Source organism: Tamandua tetradactyla, chromosome 13 (assembly GCF_023851605.1).
Source record: "Tamandua tetradactyla isolate mTamTet1 chromosome 13, mTamTet1.pri, whole genome shotgun sequence".
NCBI classification, from domain to species: domain Eukaryota; kingdom Metazoa; phylum Chordata; class Mammalia; order Pilosa; family Myrmecophagidae; genus Tamandua; species Tamandua tetradactyla.
The window spans coordinates 68,778,692-68,797,965 of record NC_135339.1 but is presented as its reverse complement, the minus strand read 5'-3'; the positions used below and the strand labels follow the sequence as shown (position 1 = coordinate 68,797,965).

General features: G+C 40.6%; 1 protein-coding gene across 4 annotated transcripts in view; it reads left to right on the top strand.

Annotated features, from left to right (window-relative positions):
* The window catches only part of SORCS1 (sortilin related VPS10 domain containing receptor 1), a 536,703-nt gene that overhangs the window by 473,469 nt on the left and 43,960 nt on the right, over nucleotides 1–19,274 (top strand). For all 4 annotated transcript variants that reach the window (XM_077125968.1, XM_077125969.1, XM_077125970.1 and 1 more), the window contains exons 19-21: nucleotides 1,524–1,710; nucleotides 10,696–10,829; nucleotides 13,236–13,359. In XM_077125968.1, the coding sequence (XP_076982083.1) occupies nucleotides 1,524–1,710; nucleotides 10,696–10,829; nucleotides 13,236–13,359 (445 nt within the window). The remainder of the gene's footprint in view (nucleotides 1–1,523; nucleotides 1,711–10,695; nucleotides 10,830–13,235; nucleotides 13,360–19,274) is intronic.

Here is a 19,274-nt window from a genome sequence, read left to right as displayed (position 1 = left end):
TGTCTTGGCTTGTGAGCATTTGTTTTGCCATTCTGAATCCATCCAAGGGGAGAATATGTGTGTGTGTGCTTACTGAAGAGTTAGCTGCCACGCACTGGTACACGATGCTTTGCTGGGCATGGATCAGAAGAGCAAGTCACACAGATTCATAGGAGTTGGACTGCTTTTTCCTGGTCTGTGAATTAATCTTTTAAATGTCTGCATTTTAATCTCGGCCTTTGCAAAAAATATGATGCCATATGAACCTTATTTAATTGAAAATACATTTCTAGTTCAAAGTCTCCTTCCCCAACCCCCAGAAACTGGGAAAGGCTAACAACAACAATAAAAAAAACAACCTTGTTAAAGTATGGATTCTGGGGTGGGGGGGGGAGGTGATTTTTGGTCAACTTGATTCTAAGCACATTTGTTTCTTAAAACTCTCAACTGTAATTCCAATGGCCATTTCTTTATTATAGGCCCGAGATCTTTATAAAGCAGATTTATCTTCTCCTGCCTACCCACTAGAAATTTGGAATCGTATGGTTCCGCAGTTTTTGAAGTCATTTAATTTGCTATGTATTTTATAGATTACAAATTACAGACATTTGTTTTATAACAACCCTTTGGGCTAAGATACTCAGGTATTATGATGTCTGTTTCATAGATTAGGTAACTGAGGCCCAGAGAGTTTGAAGTCACCCACTTTGATAAAGATGCACTAGGATTCAAGCCTAGAGCCTCCTACAGCACTTTAGTCACACCCGCATGTATCCCCTGTAGTGAGAACCCTGTAGTGAGAAAACTGGAAGTCCAGAGAAAGGGGCTTGAATCCCAGGACCCCAACCACTGCCTATATTGACTTTCAACAAATGATTAAATCTTTCTTGACTTTGACTTTCTCATCTGTAAAATAGAAGCATATATTCTACTCTTCTCTCCAGACCAAGATGCTGTGAGGAGTAAGATTTAAGGTGTTTGCAAACTTTTATCATGAATCATTATTATCATGAATAATAATAGAACGAAGTCCACATTCAAGCCAGTTGTAAGGTGAATCATCTCCTGTCCTTCCTCAACATGGTTCGGGAAACATGAACAGAGGAGAGTCACAGGGACCCTGAAAACACTGGCAGTGGTCCGTGGCCGTATCTGGGAGACCAGATTTTTAAAAACTGTATGTATGTGTGTGTACCCTTTATTCCTATGGATGACAAGCTTATTACCAAAGCCTTCAAAAGAGCTGAAGATCAGATTGGAGCTGATAAGCAAACACTGTTCATTTCCAAAGCCTGGAAACTTTTGGTAGTCAGTGCCCTTCAGATTTGGAGAGTATCCATCTTAGCAGATTCTTGCCTGCCAGGAAATATCACAGAGATTGTGTCAAACGCAGCCAGATGCTACCAGCTGTAGGAAGGTGCCAGGGCTGTCACCAGCCAGGAGCCAGGGGGATGGAGCCAGCACAAGCCCCATCCCCCTCTGCGTCTAATGCAGCAGCCACCAAGCGTCTGTTTTGTCTGATGTTGGGCTCTTTTTTTTTTCAGGGTGATGTTCAGAGGACGCTTATCCAGGTGGACTTTGGCGATGGCATCGCGGTGTCTTACGTCAACCTCAGCTCCATGGAAGATGGGATCAAGCACATCTATCAGAATGTGGGCATCTTCCGAGTGACCGTGCAGGTGGACAACAGTCTGGGTTCTGACAGCGCCGTCCTGTACTTACATGTAACTTGTATGTTATTACTGTTGTTGGTTTATAACATACCTTAGCGCGTCCTTTTAAAATCTAACCCAACATTTCATATCGAGAAAAAACTCACTCGTTACCTTTTTAGCAAAAGGGGCCGGGGGTGAGAGAACAAGAGAGCCAGTGGGAGAGAGAGTAAGCAGAAAAGGCAATGAGTGGGATTTGAATAACCCTCATCTCTGCCCTCACCGGGCACTTCTAGGCCTCCTCCAGATGCCCCTGAGATACAGCACCTGTGTTTGAGGGCTGGGCCTGAGCAATTTGGTTGAATTACATGGATTTATCATGTTTTATGGTTATCTTGGTCAGAAATGGTTGCAAACCCTCCACCATCCACATCTGTGGCACAGTGAGCAGAAGTAAAGAAGCTTCTCCCCCATCTGAGTCTCTCTTCCCACTCTTAAGAATTGTTTTTAGATTTTTGCTCCTCTTTTTGTTTTGTTTTGTTTGAAATGTGTTTCCTGGGCTTCTCTCTGTGGGTGATTTGGTGTTAGGGAGGAACTGGCATAGGGCAAAGAGTGTGTATAAATGTTAAGGATGCTACACTGGAAACACTTCACAGGAATTCTAACGCTTCCATCCTAGTGAGGAATCTAAAGATGTGGCTAAATACGATAAGATGATGATAACTCCTAAGTTATGTTTGGTGAAATGTGTGTCATCAATGCCTCTTATGGTAGGTGTGTGGGTGTGTCCAGACAATCTTAGGAGTTATTTTGGTTTCCAAAGAAATAGTTCAATTAAAAGGAAAGTAGCTCCTTTGTATGAATAGCCTTCTTCAAATTAAGTTTGAGACAAAGTAGTAAGGTTGGCCATTGCTCGTTACCTCTCCCAATCCTCTTGCCCAACCAAGCCAAACGAGTGGAGACAACAGTAACCAGAATTGTGTGTGTGTGTGTGTGTGTGTGTGTGTGTGTTTTAACAAACAAGCAAGCAAAATTGTTGTGGTGGCAAGGAGAGGACAAGACAGGTTAAGAGTCCCCCAGAAGAATGCTCAGTTACTGATCTTTAACTCAGGTTACACTTATGACAAGGGTGTTTTGAAGAAAAAACATGGGCGTAAAGAGGATTATGCATTTTCCCCTAGCAGCTCTGCTTCCCCTTCTCACCTAAAGTTTATTGAGCTCTTACTGTGTGCCAGACTTTGTGCTAAATGAGCTCTTAATGTGCCTGATCTCACACCTCAAAACAATCCTAGAAGGTGAGAAATGAAGTAACTCATTTATTGCAAATCTAACTCAGGTCTGCCTCTCAATAAATTCTAGCTCTGCATCACCAAGGTTGGTGTCAAGAGTAGCCTAGAGGGGCTGAATCTCCATCAGCCCTAACTTTCCTTCCACAGCACAGTGAGCATTTAGGGTCGTTCATCAGCATATGTTCAAGACACAGTAGCACAGACCCCTTCCGGCGGGCTCTACCCCTAGGTATGTAGACTTTCCGGAGCTTCCTCTTACTGAGACATCATTCTTCCCTATAAAACAATCAGGGGAATAATCTAATGCTATCATAGGAATAATGTAATGCTATCATAGGAATAATGTAATGCTATCATAGGAATAATCTTTACCTCTTTTAAAATGACATCACAAAATTTAATTATTTGTAGTAAAAATCAACTTGCAGCACAAGTGATTGTACATTTGCTGAGAACAGCTGCCTACATAGCAGCTCATCTTTCCTCGTGGCTTGCTCTATAAGAGGAATTTTTGTTAAAGCTGCTCTCCTAAAGAGTCACAATAATTTTGTTGCATATTCCCTCTATTTATTAAGCATCTATCGTAATCCAACCATATGTAAATACTGATTTTGAACTAGCAGCTTCCTGTCTGAATTTCCCCGGCTCTGCTCTGCCCCTTCTGTTGCCCACCCTCCTCGCCCTGTGGACTCCTCCTTACCCCAAATGTAATTATATTCCTTGAGGAATTCCGTCTTTCAGCCCTCTCTCCCAATTACTAAAGCCTGAGAAGGAAAACAGCACAGGGCTTGCCTCTGATCGAGATTAAGGGCTGCCAAGCAGCAAATTCTAAAAGAAATGAGCTGCTTTGTTCACTTGTAGTTTTTTCATTACGTTAGATTAGCTGAGTATGCTATGATTTGACCTTAACCTTAGTGGAAGATGATTTGTAATCATAACTTTTGTGTTCTGATTTTATACGTATAAACTCATCTTGGGTTAAGTGGTTGGATAAGCATGCATTATATAATGGTACCCTTTCTAGCCTGGCTTTGAGGACAAGAATTAATTCTTTTGTACTAAGTATGTTAAATCAGAATTATATTTTAAGATAAATCTTAACTCATGTATCTAAAACCCATGTTGTGAGCAGTTTCAGCAGGTTCTGACAGGTTTGCTTTGTAGGTCTCTTCTAAAGGACCCGTTGTGCTTTACTTTGCATACAACCCATTTGCACATCTTCACATTCCTGCCTAAGTAGATGGCCCCTTCTTTCAGAGGGGATGAACAGGGATTGGAGAAACACTGTGGTTTGGCACCATTTACACTAAGTGGCAATTGGAGCAAGACCATAATTGAGTTCCACTCCAGCCCCCTTAAACCTGAAGGGTGTAGGAGCAATTTTGGGTTCCAGAGTGCCAGGGTAAGGGGTGGAGTGGGGTGGGGAAACTTAGCTTCCAGGGAGAAACAGAGCAAGCAAACATGGGGCTGCGTTAGGGACCTCTGTGGGTCCACCAGCCACAGTCCTCTATTCCTCTGATCCTAGACTTTCTTCTCTGTCATCCTCCTCCCAAAGGTGCCACCCAGGAAAATATGCTGTACTTGATCATATATTAACACTTGATTTTCCTGTCATTACAAAGTGTCATGTGTGTTTGGACTCAGTGGGTTCTGAACTGGACGGGAATTAGCAGTGACTCTCAGCTCAGCCTGCCAGCACTGCCTCACCTCCCGCTCCCCATCCCCCAGGGGCTCTCGCAGGCTGCCCACGGCTCATTACTCCCTCCACTCTCCAGTGCAGAAAGGTGATTTGATTCCAAATCGGAAGATTTTTTAATACGGATTTGTAAAGGTCATAGAAACAAATGGAAACGATGTTCCTGCTGTAACGTTTCCAGGAGTGGGCCGGCGGCTCCTGCCGGGCGGCTGGGTAATCTGTCGTGGCCTGACAGTTGGTAAGTCCTTGGGGATGGTCCTCGCATGGTGCTCTGCTAGTTTGCAAACTAATGAGACGCATGGTGCAGCTAGTGTTGCTTCACCGGATGGGGTAGAGAATTAGAGGGCATGCTGATCTCGGCTCAGAAAGCTTCCCTGGCTAAACCAGTCTTGCAGAGAAAAATCATCGACGCCTGTGCAAACTGGCAGAACGAGAAATGAAAAAATGTGGTGGATCTTCCAGTCCCAACCAAACGCCTCCTCGATGACTTCCTTACACAGGAGACATTCACAGATATCTTCTTGTCCCTCAACTTAGAATAAAGTGATCAGTTTCTTGAAAACCTGTGTAGTTTTGCAAATATTCATATGATCATGATAGCACATGTCACACCAGAGATTTTTTTTTTAATTGAAAAATCTTCACACACCTATATTCTATACATGGTGTACAATCAGTGGCTCACAGTATCATCACATAGTTCTGCTTTCATCACTATGATCCTTTTTTAGAACATTTGCATCACTCCAGAAAAAGAAAAAACTCATATATATCATACACCTTATCCCTCTCTCTCATTGACCATTAGTATTTCCATCTACCCAGTTTATTTTACCCTTTGCCTCCCTATTATTATTTATGTATTTATATTCTGTTTTTTTTCCTTCTCTCATCTGTCCATGCCCTGGATATAAAGAGCCTCAGACACAAGGTTTTCACAACCACACAGTCGCATTGTAAACATTATATCTTTATACAACAGTCCTTAAGAATCTAGGCTACTGGAATACAGCTCAGTAGTTTCAGGTACTTCCCTCCAGCCTCTCCAATACACAATAAACTAAAATGGGGTTATCTATATAATGCATAAAAATAACCTCCAGTATAACCTCTGGACTCTGAAATCTCTCAGCCACTGAAACTTTATTTTGTTTCATTTCTCTTCCCCCTTTTAAGACCAGAATTTTGCAGTGTGGTTAATGAGCCACTTGCCTCAGAATTATGTGATTAAAAACCTAATGTTCTTGGCCACATCCCAGACCTACTGACTTAGAATTCTTGGAAGTATGGCCCCTTAATCTGCTTTGAACTGATTAGTGTAATTCTTGTACACACTGATTTGAGTAGCTCAGTTTTAAACTTTGAATAACTTTTATATCTTCTTGTAGCTTTTTTTAAGGTTTCAGACAACAGCGATATAATTCATGCACAATGTTTAATGTAGGTAGTCAGGGAAGGTGTCCAGAAAACAGAAATGCTAAAGGAATAGAGCAAGGGCACAGCATGCTCAAACACACACACACACACACACATGCGCGAATGCAGTGTTTAGTTTCACATACTTCAGCTATTTCCTCCAGCATAGGAGGGCTAGATAAGAAGAGAAAAGGGCAAGCCAGTTCACACAAGTAATTCCCTAATTCTTGTAACCATTTTGCCTGAAGATTCATGTAGAGTGATGCAGCACCACCTGCTGTCTGTTTTTTGTGTTGCGGACACTTGTCTGCCAGCCTGTTCAGCTCTCTAAGGCCCACCAGCTGGGGGCCTCTGGGGGCTAGGGTTTCACTTCTGCTGCTGTGCTATGGGATATGGCACCCACTGTGCAGAGCAGAGATGCTTAAAAGATAGGCTTTTTTTCCCCAAGAATCCACAATAAAGAACATTAATTATTATACATACATCCATGTATGCATGCAGATAGGATTGCAAAAACACACTCCTAAATAGCTATGGAGATAAAGAAGAAATCACAATAGAATGTATCACTAAATGGTAACAAAATTACTACATAGCAAACATTTTATAATAATATTTGGTGGCATTTTTCACAGATTTATTTATCTAGTTTTAGCAACAACTTCTGAAACCTTTCTCCCTGTCTGGATTTATCTTTTTGAAGATTTTTCAGTGAAGGTTGATTATTAGTATACTCTTTCTGTTTTTATTTATCATAAAAAATCTTTGATTTCCAACATTCTTATAAAATAATTTGATAGATTGTACACAATTCTTTGTTGATATTTTCTCTCAACTGTCAGAGAATTATTTCATCTGCTTTTCTTGATAGCTGTTTTTTAAATTTATTTTTATTAATATATATTATATATTCACATACCATGTAATTATCCAAAGTGTATAATCAGTGCACAATATCATGATATAGCTCTACATTTATCATCACAATCGACTTTTTCTTTTTGGTGAAAAATAACATATATACAAAAAAGCACATCACAAAATAAATTTCAAAGCATATCACAACAATAAGTTGTAGAACAGATTTCAGAGTATGGTATGAGTTAAAATTCCACAATTTTAGGTTTTTACTTCTAGCTGCTCTAAAATCTGGAGACTAAAGGAAATATCAATATAATGATTCGGCAATCATATCCATTTGTTAAACCCTACCTTCTCTGTGTAACTCCACCATCAGCTTTGATCTTTCTTCTACTCTTTTGGGATATAACATTTTAACTATGCCCATTTTAACCTTTTCATGCTGGAAGGGGCTGTCAGTAATATGTCATAGGGGAATGGAACTACTTGATGTTCTGGAGAGGCTGTGCCCTCTGCATTTCAGGATTTATCTGATCCAGAGACCTGTCTGGAGGTTGTAGGATTCTGGAAAGTTACCATAGTGCATGGAACCTTTGTAGAATCTTATATAATGCTCTAGGTGCTCCATAGGATTGGCAGGAATGCTTTCAGTTGGGGTTTAGCAAGCTATGATAGGTAGAAATGTTTAACTTAAGCTTGCATAAGAGTGATCTCCAGAGTAGCCTCTTGACTCTATTTGAACTCTCTCAGCCACTGGTGTCTTATTTGTTACACTTCTTTTGATCAGGACGGCATTGTTGATTCTATGGTGCCAGGGCTAGGTTCATCCCTGGGCGTCATCTCCACACTGCCAGGGAGACTGTCACCCCTAGATGTCATGTCCCACATAAGGGACAAGCTTCGGACAGCAGAAATTAGCTATATTAAACCCATAAAAGATCAATGTGTACAAAATACCGTGGGCCTCAAAGATAAATTTCACACACATTTATATGCTCTTACTGTATATATGTGTGTATGTGTATATATATATATGCAAGAATGAGCTTATACACCCTCATGTACATATTTCAGGGTAAGCACATATGCTCCTCAGGGTCTTTGCACTTGCTGTACCCTCACTCTTGAGCGTCCCTAAGGTACCTGGCACATACCTTCTCATTTGCCCCAAGAGACTTTCCCTGATCAACTGATCAAGAATAGCTCTCCCCTGTCATTCTCTTTTACCTAACACTACTTTCTGTGTTTAATCCTTGTCTCTCTCCTTAGACCTGAGCCCCACAAATGCCAGGTGTCCCAGTGCCTATAGCAATGCCTGGAATGTAGCACTCAAACTGCTGAGTGCATGAATGACCATATTTCACTAACATGATTCAGTTTTTGTAAGTTTATCACAGTCATGGTCCTTGATTTGGGGTTTCAACTTAAATAAAAGTTTAAATGCTCCTAAATGGAAAAGAAAAAAGTCAACTCCTTTGGAATGGCATTGAGTATTTCTAGCAAAGCTGATGTAGTTCTTGCATTGTAACTGATCCATGTAACTCAGAACAGGGTAGTCAGGGAGAAAGTCACGGAGGTGGGGACACTGAACCTCAGACTTGAAGGCTGACAGGTGCATAAGAAAGGTGTAAGAGCAAAAGCCCCAGGCCAGCACGAGATGTGGCCTGCTGGAGTGAAATGTGTGATGGAGCATCAATGGGAGCTGTTCAGTAAATGACGGCACATGTAAAGTGCATTTCCCAGTGCCTTGGACATATTTAAGTAGTCAGGAAGTGGTGACTTTTACTAACTATTATGTTAAAATGCGACTGTATAGGTTTTATAAGGCATCCATCCACTGGCCATAGCAGGGGCTCTAAAATCAAATTGCTTTGGTTCACACCATGGAATTGATATTTCTGAGCTGTGTAATCCTGGGAAAGTCACCTACCTCTGTTCATCTCTAAGTGGGGACAATGATAATACCTACTTCATAGGGTTGTCGTGAGAATTAAACGAGGCAAAAAAGTAAAGTCCTGAACAGATAACATGCCACATAGTCATCATAAATAAATGTTACGCTTTGTTATTTCATTGAACTGTTCCAACTTATGAACAACTATTTCCTAATAAAGTGCTTATAAGCCAGAAAATCAATTCAATTTGGAGTGCCTATCACCAAGCCTCTTATTGTGTAATGAGGGTAGCATGAGCAAAGGCAGAAGCAGGAAATCACATCATTTGTTCATTTAACCAGTGAACATTTGACTATCTACTATGTGTCAGAAATGTGCAAGTCATATATAGAGATAATTATGAAAGATTCTTACGCTTAAGGAGTTTGAAGCCAATATCCTCAATCTCACAAATTTTTGATCAATATATGTTAGCTATCACTATTATTATAAGTAATTGGTATCTTAATTTTGAAAAAGTGAGCAACATGATCATTTGGCTTTCTAGAGAAATCACTGTAATAACAATTTGAAGAATGGATTAGAGCAAAGAAATGCTAAAGGCAGGAAAATCTGCAGAAGAGTTGTAATGACCCTGGTGCGAGAGAGGTACCTAGTGAGGGAACTGGGACAAGATTGGGGGGCCAGAAGTAGCTCTAAATTAGAGACAATTATGAAAACAATCGATAGTTTTTTAAATTGATGGAGGTGGCAAGAAAGAAGGGATCTAGATTGCCTTTTTCTTCTGGATAGAATCTCTGGATGACTGCAGGTATTATTTGCTGAAATATAAATACAAAATGGGAAATTATGGGTTCCTTTGGAATGCTAATTAGGTCCAGAGCCCCAAAATGTGGTTTTGGAGTCCTCAACACATATTTTATAGTTGAAGGTCAGGGTGTGGATGATAATTGCCCAGCAGAAGAATATGTGGGAGAGAAAAAGGGCCAAAGACAGAAGCCTAGGGAACACATTTAAAGGGTGAGTAGAAGAGGCAATAATTAAGCTGGGAAGGAAAGGCCTGAGGTGCTGCCCTCTTCCACAGTGCTTGGAACAATGGTGGTGCTGATGGCAGATTTATGTCATGTTCACCTCACAGGCAGCTTGCATTTTACCCAGGAACAGTGACTCAAAGAGCAGATTGGAAGATCATAGGAAAGATCACCATAGATCTCTGTGGGGTTTGTACACTGATTAAGGTTTCTGGTTTTTGTGAGCCTGCATAGGGAGAGTCATCCTATACTTTAGTGGAGCAATTCCTGAGAACCTGAGGTCCACAGAGCCCTCTCTACCCACTCATGCATGCCAGGACAAGCTTAACTCAACAAAGAATATTGTTTTTTCCTGCTGATCTAGCCAGGTGGTTTTAACATGCATTTACACGCCCTCACATACAACCTTTAGAGTCCAATAAAAAGTAAAGTCTGATCAGTAGTAATTATGTAGTGTGATTTGGGGTTCTGTCCTCCCTCTGACCCCTAAGGATGAATTCTAGGAGACTTTCTTGATCTTGGTTTACAACTAAGGGAATAACCTCTAGGAAAGATGATGTCTGCCTGTAAAATCTGATATTATATCTGTGAATTCAAGGACTTCATGAATTACTTGCAGATTTTTAAACTTTTAAAGATGAATAATTCAGGGTTTAGGTCTAGTAGACAGATCTGTAAATGGAAAATGTCGAGTGGCGATTGTGCATAATCTATCTTTCTCTCCAAAGTAGGAAAAGCCCCTGAGTCCTTCCTTCAGGGAATATGGTTGCCATATTTCGGAGGCTTCATGATCAAACATGTATTCTCTTTAGAGCAAGGGAGGTGAAGCAGAGAAAGTTCTTCCCTTCTATGGCCCCTCTTTCTCTTGTGCCTCAGGTCCCCTGGAGCATGTGCACCTGTCTCTTCCCTTTGTCACCACAAAGAATAAAGAAGTCAACGCGACTGCAGTGCTATGGCCCAGCCAAGTGGGAACCCTAACTTATGTGTGGTGGTACGGAAACAACACGGAGGTGGGTCAGCTTTCAGCATGTGGTCTGATGATAGAAGCTCAATTTAAACTAGCTGAAGTGAAAGAGAAAGTGGATGGGCTCCTGTAACTAAGGAGTCTAAGGGTGGTTGCAGCTTCAGGGATAGCAGGTTTTGGCCACTCAAATAATCTCATCAATTTGTTCACTCTCAATCAGTCAATCTCACTCCCTCCTTCTTTTATTCCCTCTCCTTTCTCAATCTCTCTCTGTCTCTCCCTCTCCACCCCCACCCTCTCTCCCTCTTCCTCTTCCAACTCCCTCTCCCACCCTCCTCCCTTCCCTGTCTCTCTCTGCCACTCCCTCCCTCTCTCCTTCTATTTCTCTTCCTGCCACACTTCACACCTCTGTCTTATCTCTACCTTACTCCACATTGGCACCTTCTTAGATTGGATTCTTCTTTGCAGTGATCCTAATAACCCTAGCCATATGCCCTCACAGATGAGCAGAGGAATAGTTTCTTTTCCTCAAAAGTTCTAGCAGAAGTCCTGGAATTGAGTCTACTTGGCCAGTCCTTGCTGAGGATAGAGAGGGAAGTGTCGAAAATAGCCTACTTTGAATCATATGAACCTGACAAAGGGGAAAATAGCCTACGTTGAATCATATAAACCGGGCATAGGGGAAAAGTGGTTCCCTAAAGGGAAAAGAGGTGATTGGACACTAGACAGGCAAAGACAACAGATTTCCTTTACGTCTCACACCCCAAATGACTTCCTCACCCTGAATCAGACATGGCCATTTCTTTAGCCTAGTTTACCCTTTATGTTTCCCCAAAATATCTCCTATTACCAGAAATCAAGAGCAGTCACTTAAAAATCAGTAGAAACCATAAACCTCATTTACTCCAAGAACTTTATTTTGTAGATGAGGAAAGTGAGGATGAGGCTGATGAAGGGACTTACTCCAGTCTCATTCAATTGCTTCCTACAGAGACCAAAGTCCAAGCCTTCTGAAGCCTACATTAACTGTTCTTCCCATCACAACAGGCTACATTCGCTGTTTTGATTTTGAATTCATACCACTTTCAGAAATTAAAATGTTTCAAAATGATAGGCCTAAATACTTAAACCCCAAAGCATCCCTTCCCAAAGGGCGCAGGGATAATCTGCTCTATATTGGAAAGCTTGAACTTCTTCCAGAAGTGTTGCTTTCACTTGGTGACTTGACTCTTCAAATGCAATGCATCTTATTTTAATAAGAATAGTTTCTACCCCAGAGCTGAATTTTGGCTTTAACTGGAGAACATGATTTTTCAGAGACTGAGGGAGGGAATCTCCATTGAACCTAAAACTGCTACCAGCCTGACAGTGGAAAGAATCTCTCAGCTCTACTGCTAACATAACTAAGCAGAAAAGAAGCTTTTGTTTTTATTTCTTCTTAAACTATGCATGCAAATGCAGCCCAAATTGGACTCATTACCCACAGCAGGTGAGGAGAGGTCTCTATTAGTTGCCTGAAAGCTAGTATTGGAAAGAGGAAAATATTTAACAGCTTCTTTCATTCTTTTGTGTCTCCTTTTTAAATTTCTTCCTTTCGAAAGAAAACCAAACTCTCAACAGACCCATTGAGTAGAATTCTTATGCTAGGCTTTGGTCTTCTCTCTGCCATACAGGAATTTAATGAATTTTGATTACAAAATTAATTAAGTAAAGATGGGAAAGAAATGATTGTGTGGGGTGAGCTGAGGGAGGTCAGTAGGCTAATGATCTTCTCCTCCCGGACCCCAGCATAGGGCTGTATTTCAGGCACCATTCCAAGCCTTTTTCTTCTTTTGAGTCCTCAAACCACTATCCAATTAGTACTTGTTTCCTTGTTTCTATAGCAGCTACTTCAGGGGGAGCCAAGGCACGCAAGGCCACTTCTGTCTAACTGGTATACAGTTATGTCCACACTTGAGTTCCATTGTAATTCCACAAGCATAATATGCTCTTGAGATGGACAGCTGTCAGTTTACAAATTTTCAGTGACTCTTGCTTTAATAGGGATTATTATCTCCCTGTTCTGGTCTGATCTGAATTTTTCCTTGGATTGGAAATCTGATCCCAATCACGAGTAGGATATCCACAAAAGAAACACATAGCCCATCAGCAACTCACCTGTCTCTATCCCCAGCCCTGAATCAGGATGATACCACAGAAAGGTGTCCATAGTCACAGAGCATGGGCGAGTTGTTAGGATCATTGCTCCAAAGCTTCCTCTCTCGCTTGGACTTGAGATGATGGGGAGGCAAAGATGGAGTCATTTCCACCCAGGAGCACCAGAAAGAGTCTCTGCTGAGTTAACAGCTTATTGTCAATAATAAGTTGGCAGCTTATTGGTGGCTCAGAGCTAGCAGTTGTCCTGTCTGTAACTAACAGCTTTGTCCTCACTTTGTGCCTTTGTTTGTTTTAGCCCTTGATCACCCTGGAGGGAAGCATATCATTCAAGTTTACTTCCGAAGGGATGAACACCATCACAGTGCAGGTCTCGGCTGGCAGCGCCATCCTGCAAGACACAAAGACCATCGCAGTGTATGGTGAGTGCTGATCTTTTGCGGAGCTGTCGCTGTACTCGTGCTCACATGAGGTTGACCAGCACTCTGGTGCCGGAGGCCGTCCAGGCTGGTGGGCTTTACCTAGAGAAAAGAGGGCAGTGGTTGAAGAAGAGCCGAGTAACGACTGATCTTCTCTAGTGAAGATGTGGTCCACTGCATAATAGTTATCCTGCTGTGGTCACAAGACCCCAAGAATGTTTTTTTGTTTGGTTTTCTTAAATTGTCTTTGATGCATGTAGAAAAAGCATTTGCTGACTCAATTTGGGTACAGTAGAGTGGGTTTCATTACATATAAAGCTAACTCATTGCCTTTGGAGTTTTGGTGATATTTGAATACCTGAACCCTTTTAAAAGAAAATGATTGATGTTGAAGCTTTTTCTAAGATTCAGTTTTAAATTATGGGCTATTAAGAGGAGCCTACCAATGTATAAATACCCCCCAAATCCTTCCATAAATCAGTATCATCATAAACAAACCAAAAAAAGCTCTACTAAATGAAAAGTGATGGAAGAGTCGTAGCAACCACATGCAATGCATAGTTATAGTTTGGATATTGGTTTGAATAAATGGTTATACAGAACAATTTTTGTTCAACTATGGGGATTGAAATATGGTCAGATTTTAGATGGAATGAAAATTTACAAAACTGGAAAGGTGGAAATCGTTGACTGAATAACAGGAGATAAAAAGATAGTTCATGTAGAGTGATCTAATTTGGGTAATTTTTACACCTAGAAAAATATCTAGCCATATACTCTCTAAGTATTACTAGTAGATTGTAAAAATGTAAGATTTTATTATGAATAGAGAATGTGGTACATAGCCATTGTGGAAAATTACAAAAAAAAAAGAGAGAGAGAGCAAAATTTAAAAGTGGATATATAGGGACATTGAGTGTTATGGAGAGAGAAAGAGAGAGATACTTGTGGTCCAAGTAATATCAATTGCCCCAGTTATAGAATTAATTGATCCGAATGAGATCATTGAGGATTATTTTTCCTGTGGAGAATACAGGTTTGTTCTCCATGTTTCCTTGCCAACTTAACCATCAAATTCACAAAAATAATCTGAAAGCAAATTAGAATACACCTGAAGGTGAGAATGCCAGAAGGATGCGCTTCCTTGCAGGGCTGGGATTAGACTTCATAGTGCTTACTGTCGCCATCCCTCAGGAGGTTTGATCAGCCCCCAAGTTAGGAGGTGGGGATAAACAAGGCCAGTGGTTTTCCTAGCAAAGTCTGGTCACTGAGGTGGCTTCTCTGCCAGGTGGCCAAACAGTGCCTGTATAGCATGGGAGAGAGCTTTTGCTTCCCTTTCCTTCTCCATCTCCATTAGTACCTGCTGGAAATGTATTGAATCCCCAAAACAGTCCTTTTATAAGGCATTAGATATTATTAACCTCATTTTTTTAAGAGCTAAATGACTTGCCCCAGCTAGCAAATAGTGAGCCCTGGGCTTCCAACCCAGCCCATTTTGCCCCCAGCGCTCTGAAATGACCCTACTTAACAGCTCTCATTTCTTTTCCTTTCCAACTGACACTCTTTCCCCTGTCCTTCACCAATGTCACTGATGGGCACAGACCTACGAGTCCAATAGATATCTTCTTCTTTAAGGATTTTGGTGGCCTCCCCATTAGAATCACATAGAGAACATTAAACCTGGAAGGTCTCTGGGCTTATTTGGTACAACCCCATCTTTTATAGACAGTAAACTGTGCCCCACACATGGGAAATTACTAGCATAAAGTTGTTCTACTGTTTGATGACAACCCCTAAATTAATAATCGTGGTGATGAGTGTAGTTAACATTGATGTACCCTTCTTAACCACCAGTGTTTTTTCTAAGCACCTGACATAATGGATCTGTTTCATTGGGTACTGTGAACATGCATATGAGAAATGTTCTATAATTATCCCTGTTTTACAGATGAGAAAATATAAGGTAAATCTATTAAACCAACAGAACCTAAAAATTCTGAACCTAGAGATGCTCCTATCTTCTTTCTGTCCTCTGTTGTGCTTAATTCTTCCTCATAATCTCTTTAAAAAGATCATCCAAGTTAGGGAAATCCTTCATCAAATGGGTTGTCACACTTCTTTATTAGGAGCAGGGACAGGGAAAATGTCGCCCACCCTGTTCTAATCAAATTTCTGAACCAGCAGCCATCTTCAATTCATCTTCACTCAGAAGTTCCATATATGGGATTAAAAAGTTTTAATGATAGGAGTGCTTGAAGGAGGTATCCTATCTGGGAAATTGACAGAACAAGGATTATCTACCCTAAAACACACAAAGGACAGGAGAAAACAAAACCACATTTTCATGGTTTTCCTCGATGTGCTTCAGGAAACTGGCTTGCTTTAAATTAAAAAACAAAACAAAACATAAATGTGCAGAAACGATTTCTTTCAACAGCTGCAAAAACAGTTTCAGTCCTCCCCATGCATTCATTCTTTGTTGAATAAACTGAAGTTCTGATATTCTACCTCCCCACCCTGCTATTAAATTACTATTTAGCATAGCAAGTAATTGTGGAGGGAACTATATCATTTTTCTCATTTGTGGCATTTTCTGAGACATGCATCTTCCATTAGTTGTAGATGGAGTCTCTGCAGTTGTGTCGGAGGTACGAAGAAACTGAACATGATATAATCTTAAAAATTTTTTTTATTGTAAAATATAACACATACCCTCCTCCCCACCCAAAAAAAAACCCCAATAAATTTCAAAGTTGATTATAACAAGTAGTTATAGAATAGATTTCAAAGTTTGTTATAGGTTACAACTCCACAATTTCAGGTTTTTCCTTTTAGCTGCTCTAAGACACTGGAGACTAAAAGAAGTATCAATATAATGATTCAGCAGCAATACTCATTTGTTAAATCCTATCTTCTCTGTTATAACCCCTCCTTCTCCTTTGAAGCTTCTCCTAATCTTTAGGGATATTTGGGCTATGCCTACTCAAACTTTTTCATGTTGAAAGGGGTGTCAACAGCATAGAATAGGGGAATGGAATTAGTTGATGTTCTTAAAGAGGCCGGCACCTCTGGGTTTCAGGACTCATCTAGCCTGAGGACACATCTGGAGTTTATAGAATTCTGGAAAATAAACTTAATGCATGAACCTTTTGTAGAAACTCAGATAGACCCCTAGGTGTTCTTTAGGATTAACAGTAATGGCAGTGGTTGGGGTTTGGCAAACCATATCAATTAGCAATATCTAGCTGAAACTTGCATAAGAGAAACCTCCAGAGTAGCCTCTTGACTCTATTTGAACTCTACAAGCCGCTGATATTTTATATTGTTACATTTCTTTTCTCCCTTTTGGTCAGATAGGCATTGTTGATCCACAGTACCAGGGCCAGTCTCATTTCCCATACTGTCAGGGAAACTTTCACCCCTAAATATCATGTTCCAGGTAGTGGGGAGGGTAATGATTTTCCTTGCAGAATTGGGTTTAGAAAGAGAGAGAGGCAACATCTGAGCAACAAAAGAGGTTTTCTAAAAGTAACTCATAGGTATAATTATAGTTAGGCTCAGCTATTGCATGAAAGAAATAAGTTTCATAAAAGCAAGCCTCAAGATGCAGGACTTGGCCTATTAAGTTGGGAGTCCCTAATATTTGAGAGAGTTTCAGGGGTTTCCCGGATGGGAAAGTTTAATAGTTCCATATTTTTTCTGCAGCCCCCTAAAGGAACTTTGTCAATACTTTTTCATTATCTGCCCAACATACCCTGGAATGTGTCAGGTATTACTTTAAGCTGTACACAATTACAAGCCCTAGTTCCCATTCTGGCGTCATGTGTGAGTTGTTTAAATGAGCTATTGAGGCAGGTTGATTGGGATTGTGTTTACAGAAAAGTTAGGTTTTAGACAAAATAAACCTCTCTGCCTTTGGTCTCATACAACAAGTAAAGCTCTACAACACAGACAATATCATCTTTAGCCCTGTATTCTGATGTACCTTAGTCCCAACCAGATCAGCTTTGTTCTTATCTCCAATTAAAGTATGATCTCGGTTTTGATTTCTTTAACAGTTGTTGTATGCTGACTTTCAGAACTGCAGAACTCCAACTCTGAGTTTTAGGTGTCACACAGGTACCCAAAATTCCAGGGAAATACCAGGTCATTCCCATATGGCATAGCATCTTAGATTCTAGAAATACACTTACAACTCTGGACTGAATGTGACTACTGAAAAGTTTATTATCTAGGCCCCAATTTTCTGAAGTATGAAAATCATATATTCTTATATCTTCAAAGTGAAAAGTTGATACTCCAGTGATTCCTTGGTGGTGCCATTTACAAACTGCTAATTAATATGCTTTTCATTATTCTCCATCAGGACAGAAGCAGTGATATTCACATAGGTGACCAGTGGATGGTAAAATAGTCAAGTTTTAAAAATACATCTTTGGAATAGAACAACTTCCATGAATACATACCTTATAATGTAAGGGTTCTAAAAACTTGTGCTTGGTAATCCTATAGCATTTTTAGGAGGTGCACAAGTGGGCTTTTATGCTTCCTGAATGAATAATAGGTATCGCAATGCCTCTTAGCCCCTGCAGAAACGCAGAGACATGCTTTCCACTATGGATTTTAGAACAAAAATACGTGTTTGTTGAATCAGGAAATGCGTAAATTAGAGAGGGCCTCTGATTTAATTTATGCATTTACTTATTCAACGAACATTTATTAATTAAATGAATCACAGATAGTAGTTGAACACCTCCTATGTGCTAGGCACCTTCCTAACAGCCAGAAACACAACACCCTGCCCTCATGAAGCATATATTCTTATTGAAGAGATAGGCAATAAAAAGCAGATACAGAATAATTTAAAATAGCAATAAATGTGAAGAAGACAAATAAGGTCATATGATGGAAAGTATCTTGGGCAGGTGGAAAGGAAATTGCCTAAGGTTGGGTGGTTGGAAAAAGACCTTTGGAGAGACTGAGTGATGAAAAGGAACCAGATACATTATAATCTGGGGGTGTGCCCTGATGAGAAGGAGTGTGGCCTGATTGATGAATTCAGGAAAGACAGGGCCCTGGAGCTCAGTGAGTGAGTGCAAGGAAGCCTGGTACAACATGAGGAAGGAGAGCAATTCAGCACCAGTTGGGAAACCATGAAGGCTGTGGTAAGAATCTGAATTTAATTCTAAATGCCGTGTAGAGCCACTGGAAAGTTTAAGGGAGTGATGTGATCTGTGTGTACAACGTCTCCTTCACTGTGTTGGGGTAAGAATGTGAAGGCCACACAGTGATGCCCAGTAGACCTCCAACTCAAGAGGAGTTACTGACCTGCACCCTGGTGCTGTGCTCTGAATTCCACCATCACACTAGAGCCAAGGCCACAAGTTTCATGGGCTGCATCTAGCTAGTGACTAAGAAAGGTGGAGATTTCAAGTCAGACCCATTTCTGGGAAACCTGGGACCTCTCTGTTGACCAACTTTGGCCCTAAGACTCCCCAACTGTCTTGCTGAACCTTCCTTAGCACTCAAGAATGCTTCCACCCAACCTGCCTCCTTTCTCTTTCATTTGGTGTTATATACGCATCAAGGTATGATGGTGCTCTGAGCCTCCTCTAGTTTCCTCTTCATTTGCTCTCACAGGTGATTCTTCTCATAACATCCTTGCTTCTTTAATCTATTCCATCTTCTTTCCATCTATTACTTGGTGGACCCAGACTAACTCTGAGCTACAGAGATGATAAAATCCCTGAGTTAAGGAGCTCAAATTTCACTAAAGAAGACTGCCATGCAAACTAAAAATAGGAATAAGAATAAAATAATTATTATTAATACATAATCATATCCAAATTATTCTACACTCATATGACAACTTAGTGAATACATTTCATGTTATTCACATTGTTCATGCAAAATACACT